Source organism: Vombatus ursinus, unplaced genomic scaffold (genome assembly GCF_900497805.2).
Source record: "Vombatus ursinus unplaced genomic scaffold, bare-nosed wombat genome assembly UNPS02004399.1, whole genome shotgun sequence".
Taxonomy (NCBI): domain Eukaryota; kingdom Metazoa; phylum Chordata; class Mammalia; order Diprotodontia; family Vombatidae; genus Vombatus; species Vombatus ursinus.
This window is the reverse complement of record NW_020944177.1, coordinates 1-9,236: the sequence shown is the minus strand read 5'-3', so window position 1 is coordinate 9,236 and position 9,236 is coordinate 1. Positions and strand designations below refer to the sequence as shown.

The 9,236-nt window shown below is 43.0% G+C and overlaps 1 protein-coding gene across 1 annotated transcript; it reads right to left on the bottom strand.

The window, feature by feature from the left end:
* Nucleotides 1-3,685: 3,685 nt before the first annotated feature.
* LOC114023171 (E3 ubiquitin/ISG15 ligase TRIM25-like) lies at nt 3,686-9,230 on the bottom strand (the record flags this gene model as incomplete). The annotated part of the gene is made up of 3 exons (XM_027835704.1): nt 8,555-9,230; nt 4,786-4,881; nt 3,686-3,919 (listed from the first exon to the last, which is right to left on the bottom strand). Coding segments are annotated over exons 1-3 (960 nt in total), but the record flags the coding sequence as incomplete, so codon positions are not given.
* Between the last annotated feature and the right edge of the window lie 6 nt (nt 9,231-9,236).

Below are 9,236 nucleotides of genomic sequence, written 5' to 3'. Positions count from 1 at the left end.
CTAGTCATTCATAAAAACATGGAGGAGGCAGGAGATGAAATGTCAAGTATGAATGAAATGGAACTATGAATGAGCTGTATGAAATGACCAATGCTTAAAGAGAAGCCCAATGAAATAAGCAGGACCATGTAAAGGAAGGGGAGGGCACTTTGTAAGATTCCAAAAGGCAGATCAAAGTAGCGATCAAAAATGACCTCTGAGGGCTGTGGGTGAAGTATGAGTCTCATCTTTCCTCCAGGAGTTACTGGACCAGAGGTGTGCAATACAGGAAGCATATTCTGATCTGGCCATTGTATTTTGCGCAATATTCTGATCTGTTACAGGGGAGGCTGTCAGTGGGAAGTGACATGGATGTAAAAGAACAGCAATAAAATATATTTCTTTTAAATGCACTCCCTCCTCCACTCTCCTCTCAGCATCCTTGACTTCCTTCAAGGCTCAGCTCAGTTGCCATGAAAGCTTCCCTGATCCCTCCATTGTCAGTCTAGTCTCCTTCCTCAGATAACCTCCAATTACACTCATTTTTTAATATATATCTTCCTCCCCCCATGCAATAGACTACCAACTCACTGAGAGCAAGCATTGTCATCTTGGTAGCCATAACCCCGACCAAATGTTTCTTGAATTGAATTTGACCAAGGATGTTGAAGCTCAGAGAAAAAAGCAAGTTGCCCAGTATCCCAGAGGTCATCCTTTCAGGTCCAGGTGACTTTGCTGTATCACAGGTGACACCTTGAACCTGAGCCAGGGGGATAAGGACAGGGACTGAGCCTGGGATTTCACAGGTATAGAGAACTCCTGCTTAAAGAAAATCTTCCACCGATACAGATCAGCACCTGCTTTGCAACTTATAGGCTTAGAGTCGCCTAGAGCCCTGAGAGGTTGACTGACTCACCCAAAGTCACATAACCAGGATGAGTTGGGGGGGGCAGAACCTGAATCCAGATCTTCCTGGCTTTGGGGTCAGCTCTCTTTCCATTGTACCACACTATCTCTCACATAATCAAACCCTCATGCACATGCATGACCTTGGCCACAAAGGGAAAGCAGGTGAAACTGCACCACTTTGGGAGACCTTCCACTTCTCCCAACTCCTAGAAAAACAACTGAAAGGAAAGATTTGGCTGAGAGTAGGCAGGGAGTTTGCTAGGGTGTGGGGAGTACAGAACCAAGTTCCATGCTAGGGAAGTGTGGGGCCTGGGACAAATCAGTCTGTGGATCTCCCTCCCCATAATGACAAGGTAGAGGGGCATGTGTGTGCAGGTGGAAGGACACTCATTTGCTGCTCCTGAGTAAAGTCCTAACACTGAGCCAGATGGGAAGGATGGTAGATGAGAATGAGGACAAACCAGGAAGATACTGAAAAGAGGGAAGAGTCCTCCAGCCACGTCATCTTCATGCAGATTTTCCCACACGTCTCCTCATAGCTCTCATTTCTGACTATCCAATAATATTCCAAATCAAAGGATTTGGACACAGATATATAATACCAAAAGCCTTTCTCCCCAATAGACCAGTGGTCAAAGGCTAGAAAGTTTTTAAAAGAAAAATTGCAGACTCTAAGTAACTACTTGACGATATGCTCCAAATCACTAAATAGTAAGAAGAATTCAAGTTAAAACAACTATGAGGCTCCATCTCACATCAAACAAATTGGAGAAAATGATTAAAAAAAAAAAGACTCAGTACTGGAGGGGCTGTGGGAAGACAAGCATACTAACACACTGTTGGTGGAGTGGTGAGAGCTTTTTGAAACTATGCCAGAAAGGTGACTGAACTATCCAAATCCTTTGACCCAGAGACCTTTGGGTAATGAGCCCAAGGAATTCAAAATCAGAAACAAAAGGCCAACATATACAAAACATTCATGGCAGCCTTTTCTCTAGTGGCAAAGAACTGAAAGCAAAAGTAAGGACTCATTGTTTGGAGAAAGGCTATACGAATGCAATGGAACAGTGATGTCCAGTAAGAAATGATAAGTGTGAATCAAAAGCACACAGAAAGTTTTGTATGACCTGATGATGAATGAAAGGGATAAAATCAGGAGCAACACATGCACATATCTACAACAATGCAAATGGAAGGAAAATTAAAAGGAAGTAGAACTCTAAGTAACTGAAAAATAATAATAATATATTATAATAGCTAGCATTTAGATACTGCTTTAAGGGTTGCAATGGGCTTTCAAAACATTATCTGATTTTATCCTCACAACAATCCTGAGGTAGGTACCATTATAATTACCATTTTACAGGTGAGGAAACTGAGACAGTGGTTAAGTGAATTGCCCAAAGTCACACAGCAAGGAAGTATCTGAAGCTGTATTTGAACTCAGGGCTTCCTGAGTCTGGGTCTGAAAGTTTTATCTAGTGCACCACCCGGCCTGCTAAAAGAGATAATATAGCCACCTCCTCCTAGCAGAGTGGGAGGCAGAAGACAACTAGGATAGAACAGGCATTAGCAGGGTCAGTCACCGTATTAGGTATGATTGTGTGTCGTTTTTCAGTCATATTTGATTCTTCATGACCCCATGTGGGGTTTTCTTGGCAAAGACACTGGAGTGATTTGCCATTTCCTTCTCCAACTCATTTTATAGAGGAGGAAACTGAGGCAAACAGGGTTAAGTGACTTGCCCAGGGTCACACAGCTAGTGTCTGCGGCAAGATTTGAACTCAGGAAGATAAGTCTCTTGATTCCAGGTCCAGCACTCTATCCACTGAGCCACCTAGCTACCCTCATAGACAATTATAGATTTATAGATTTAGAGTTTCAAGAGACCTCAGAGACCATCTAGTCCAACCCTATCACTCTACAGATAAGGAAACTGAAGCCCAAAGAGATTATGTGACTCGCCCCAAATCAGAGAGGTGAGCTTGGACTTGAACCCAGCACATCCTCTTTCTTCTCTAGATTCAGTCATCTTTCCACTGTGCCACACTACGAAGGCAGTAGATATCTCGATATGAATAAATAAATAAAAGCATCATGTCTCAAACAGGGTTAAGTGACTTGCCCAGGGTCACACAGCTAGTAAGTTGTCTGAGGCCACATTTGAACTCGGGAAGATGAGTCTTCTTGACTCCAAACCCAGTGGTCTATCCACTGTGCCACCAAGCTGTTCATAACTGGTACATTTACTAACTGCTTTTTCTTTGTCACAAAGGAGGGTTCAATCTGGAGAAATGGAGGGGGTATTGAAGTGATGGTGGAATAAATATAAGAAGCATCAATAAAACTTTTTTTTTTTTTTTAAAGAAAGGCAGGCTCCATGTTCTCGTAGACTTTTACCACCCTATAATGGCTAGGGAGGCAGTGAGGTACAACAAGGAAACAGGCATTTAAGGCCAGGTACTATGGCTGGAGATACAAATATAAGAAAAAAGACAGTCCCTGCCCTGCAGCAGTTTACATTACAATGGGAAAAGACAACATATAATAGAAAATGTCCAGAGAGCTAGCCTTCCCCTGACACATACTTCTCAGTGCAACTCTCTGAGGCTAAAATATAGATCATCTACACTGGGAATTTCCACATTGGGAGTTCCCTGCTCTGATGAAATCACAGGTCCAGAACAACAACAGTGATACTCCTGAAAGGGGAGGGAATCAGAGGAACAGTTGGCCCAGTAAGAGGCAAGGCAGGCATTCAATATAGCCCTTGTGGATCTACTCAATGAGGACTCACCTCCAAAAAGGCAATCTCATCATTTTTTGTGAGCAAAAGTTCAATCTCTTCTTTTATAGACTCAATTTCCCCCTTTTTCTTTTGCAGGACCTGATGAACATGGTCATATTTGTCCAAAACTCTCTTTTCTTCCTCTTTCAGCTTCCTCAGAGAACTCTTCTCTTCTGATTCGATGAGGGCTTTCATTTCTTCATATTCATGTTTCAACAAGTCCATCTTTCTAGCTGCTGTATCCTAAGGGATCCGAAGAAAGATTTTGATTTGGAGTGGCTTTAAATAAGATGGGACAGTCCCAGTGCTTCTACAGAGCTTTTTTCCTATCCCATCACCGTCATTTCACCAGAGGAGTGCTAGATAACCTAACATAAGCAAAGGGCTACATCTGCCCTCTGATTGCAAATGGAATCTAGGTCCCTCTAATCCTGGATGTGAACCTTTGGGCAAGCCCCCCCAATTTGTCAACATTTCTACTTAGCAGGCAGAGGGGGAACTGGGTCCAAGGTTACCTTTTAAATCAATGATTGAAATGATTCCATATTTGATATGTAACTAGGATTTCCAAGCTCAACTTTGATTTTTAGCTCTCAAGGAAGGTTAGAATGACTTGTAAGTCCTAGAGAAGCATAGAATCTTTGGGTTCAAAAGGACCTTAGATGTCATCAAATCCAACCTTCCCCACTCTACAACAATCTCCAAAAATTGGTCTTTGGGACTTTGTTGGAACACACCCAGGGATGGGGAACTTAATGCTTCACAAAGCAACCAGTTGCATTGAGAGATGACTTTAATTGGTGCAAAGTTCTTATTAGTGGACTGGAATGACAGGGAGCTGAATTATGCCTCTTCTAATCACTAGTTCTGCCCTCCCCTTGTAAACAGAATCAATCTAATCCATCTTCCCCATGGGAGACCTCCAAATATTTGAAAATCTTAATCTTCAAATTAGTCAGAAGGTTTCAGGCATGGGTCTCTCTAATTCTGGAAGGGTGCTGCTGGGCAGGCCTTCAATTTGTCAATATCTCCATTAAAATGGGACAGCTGGGAGTCAGGGAGATAAGTCATCTAAGCCTGGATGACTGGTAAAGGCATTGCCTATTTACCTGGACTGCACGTTGTTTCAACTTTACATCTCTCAAGGCACTTGAAGCCATATTGATATGATCATATATGACTGTCAGCTTCTGCTTCATCTTGGACTGCAATTAAAAACAAGAGTGAGAGAAATTCAAGTGATTGACTGGCAGTGGCCCTCAGCCCAAAATCCATGATGCTCCCAGAAGCTGCCAGGTCCCCATGCTATATCCCAAACACTCTACATTTGTAAAGAACTAATTTTCCATGCCAATCCTCTTTTTCTGTTCTTCTACTTATATAGAAATGACCATTTTAGTTGTTTTTTTCTAAATTCAAAATACAAAATTAATAATTTTTAAAAACCAGCAAAAAATTAATTTTAAAAAGAATTCATCTCTCATTTTAAGTGACTCATTTTCATCTCCCAAACAATCTTGTGATATAGGTATGGATTACCTCTCTCATTTTATGTATGAAGAAACATACTCAGAATTCCTAACTTGCTGTAAGACCTTGGACAGGTCATTTCAATTTTCTGGGTCTCAGTAGTCTCTCTTGCACAATGGGAAAATTTAGATTTAATTAGACCTAATAAGGTGTTTTTAACTTAGAGTCTGTGAACTTATTCTTTTAATAGTCTAGTAACTATATTTCTCTATAATTGGTTTCTTCAATGATCCTATCTATTATATTTTATCTTATGCATTAAAAAACATTATTCTGAGAAGGGGTACACAGGCTTATACATGGGCTATATACAACAAAAGGTTAAGATTCCTCCAACTCCAAGATATCTAGGGTTACTTTCAGCTCTCACATTCTTACTGGTCAAGGTACATTCTTACTGGTCAAGGTACAAGGTCACATAGCAAGTTCATGGAAAACCTGATTTCAAACTCAGATTGTGGACATAGAAATGGGGATGGGAGAAGAGGTCAGTCTTTTGACAATAAGGTTGCATATGACCTCTTAGGTGCCCAGGAAATAACTTCATTTCCTCTGTTTGATTGGCAATGTCAACCCCCTTAACTCAATCCAGAATCCAGAGCCAGACCTTAAAGCCGAATTTGACATGATAACAGCAGGGAGATGAAGTTACTCTGAAAGCACAGGTCACTGAGAAGTGTCCTGTTTAAAGCCCCAATTATAGGAGGTGCCCTATTAGATTAAAAAAAAAAAACCTGTCTCTTGGGTAAAGCCCCAGCCCCAAAGAGGAAATCACAGAACCACAGAGCTAGAAGGGAACTCAGAGGCCATGTGGTCAGGGACTTGAGAAGACAGAATGTTGTACACAGAGGTGGTCTGCTACTAACTTGCTCTGTTACCTTGGACACATCACAGTTAGAATATTAGAGCTGGAAGCAACTTTAGAGAACATCGAATCTCCTTTATTTTACAGATTACTTTTTTTGTCTGTGTTTTCTTTGGCAGCATAACCTACATATGTCTAATCTACATCAAATAGCCTGCCTTCTCAAAGAGAGGGAAAGGAAGAAAGGAAGGGAGAGAATTTGGAATTCAAAATTTTTAAACGCAATGACTTTTTGCAGTGGCAAAGAATTGGAAATTGAGGGGATGCCCATCAATTGGGAAATGGCTGAACAAGTTGCGGTATATGGTATAATGGAATGTTACTGTGTTGTAAGACATGATGAGCAGGCTGATTTCAGAAAAACCTGTTAAGACTTGTATGAATTGATGCAAAGTGAATTGAGCAGAACCAGGAGAACATTGTACATGGTAATAGCAATACTGTACAATGATCAGCTATGAATGAGTTGGTTATTTTCAGCAATACAATGATCCAAGACAATTCCAAAGGACTCGTGATGAAAAATGTTATTCACCTGCAGAGAAAGAACTGATTGATTCTAAATGCAGATGCAAGCATACTATTTTTCACTTTTCTGTATTTTTTGTGTTTTTTTTTTTCCCCTTTGGGTCTGTGTCTTCTTTCACAACATGACTAATACGGTAATATGTTTTGCAGGACTGAACATGTATAACCTACATCAAATTGCTTACCAACTCAGGGAAGAGGGAGGTGAGGAAGGAAGAGAGAAAATTAGGAACTCAATTTAAAAAAAAACAACAAATGTTAAAAACTATCTTTACGTATAACTGGGAGAAAAATAAAATATTATTTTTTTAAAATGCAGTCACCAAAAATCTCCTCAAAACCCCAAGAAGATTCAGATTAAGGAAAAAGGAATGTGTGTGGAGGAACCAATTTTCATCACTAAAAAGAAAAAGGTATGCTTTGCATGATTTCACAAGTATAATGAGTATTGTTGCATGCCTTCTCAATGGGTTTCAAAGAGGCTGGAAGGAGGAAGAGATTTTAGAACTAAAAATTTTAAAAATGAATGTGAAAAGAGTAAAATATTTTTGAAAAGAAAAAAGGGAGAGAAGATGGTGACGAGTTCATAATTCTCAAAGAATGTTTACAAAAATGCCTTGGGCTTCAAAGACCTAATCATCCTTCAACTCAAGAATTTATTAGATCCCTACTACTATATATATATCCTAGGAGGTTCACATACAAAGAAAAACAACAAAAAAAGAGTTCCTGCTGTCAAGGAGCATATATTTTTACCGGAAGATACAACAGATAATGTAAAAAAAAAGAGAGAGAGAGAGAGAAACTTTAAGGCATTTTTTGGCCCGGTAGAAAGAGAAAAGAGACACAGAGAGACAGAGAGATAGAGGAAGAGACAGAGAGACAGAAACAGAGTGTGAGACAGAGAGGTAGAAACAGAAAGACAGAGAGACTGACAGTAGGACTGGTGGACCCTGTATTTCTGATCATAGGATTTAGAGCTGGAAGGAGCCTTAGAGATCACCTAAGCTAACCCCCTCATTTTACAAGTGAGAAAATTGAAAGCAACAGGAGAAAGAGCTTTGGCTTCAAAGTAAGAGGTTCTGGGTTCAAATCCCTCCTCAAACATTTACTACTTGTGTCACCCTGGTCAAGTACTTTGACCTCAGTTCCTGATCTGCTAAGATCTATGACCCTCTCATCCCAGCTTCATGATTTTAGGGCAGTCACTTCAATCAGGGTCTCAAGGAAACTGAAAGAAGACCTTTTCGTCACTCCCCCATCATACGTTTTAAAATAATTTTGGGGCCTTCGATTTCCCAGATTTCCCGAGTTTAGCAATACTGCCTCATAGATAGGGAGAGACCTCGGGATCCACCCAGCACCTCTCTGAGAGAATTCTGGAGAAGGAATCTCCCTCGATCAAAGCAAAACAGCATGAACTCTGTAATTTATAAGTTACCTGGGGCAGTGAGGGGGTTAAGAGACTTGCCCAGGGTCATACGGCCACTATATAGGAGGCAGGGCTTGAACCCCAAAGAACTACTCTGCAAGCAAGCCCTCTCGCTTTGACTGTCGCTTTTCCTCCTAACAAGTCTGGGTACGGGACAGGATTACTTCGCATCTTTCTACAGACCAAGAAATTAACAGGCTCACATAGAAAAGGGACCCAAACACCTTTGCCCAGCCTGGCGTCTACAGAGAATAGGTGCCCCGAGATTCTTGAGCCTCTCTCGCCCACATTCACAAGCCCCCTAACCTGTTTCTTGGCTCAACTACAGGGTCTTCCCCTTGAAAGTCCGAAACTCCAGGGAAGAGAAACTAATCCTGGCATGGGGAAATTGAAGCTAAGCCGGGCATTGCTACCAGCTTCCCGCAAGGGCCTGAGGCTGGAGCCCGGGGTCAGGCTTCCACGGAGCCGCTACTCAGCCCAGGACCTCCCCCGCCGTGCCTGTCCCCCCTCCCCCTCTGCCCACCTTCAGCTCGGTCCTGGCCACGTCCAGGGCCACCGGGGAGCAGGTCTTGTGCCCCACCAGGCAGATGCAGCAGATGCTGACGCCGTGCTGAGAGCAGAAGAACTCCCGCAAGCGGCCGTGCTCAGGGCACTTGCGACGGGCCAGGTCCCCGACGGGCGATTGCAGCTCGTGGCCGTGGAACGTGGGGTTGTCCAGATGCGGACGCAGGTGCTCCTGGCAGAAGGACGCCATGCAGGTGAAGCACGTCTTGGCCGCAGGAGTCTGTAAACAGTAGTCACAGGCCACGATCCCAACCGCCTCATCCTTCTCCTGGTCCCCCTTCCTCGACTGCGGGTCCAAGGGCTCGCCATCTTGGGACGCACTGTGGGGCTGCCCCAAATCCCTGTGGATCTTAACTTGCTGTAGCTGTTCCACCAGTGCGCACAGCACCGTGTTCTTCTTCAGCTGTGGCCTCTTCTGGAAGGGTTCTCGGCACTGGGGGCAGTAGAATTGGAAGCTCTGGCCGGTCCACGTCTTGTCCAGGCAGGGCAAGCAAAAGTTGTGGCCGCACGGGGTAGTCACGGGCTGCTGGAAGATCTCCAGGCAGATGGAGCAGGTCAGCTCATCGGCCAGGGGCTGCAGCTCGGCCATCGAGATCCTCTCCAGACGCCTTCAAGGAAGAAAACAGTTTCAGGATGGCTCC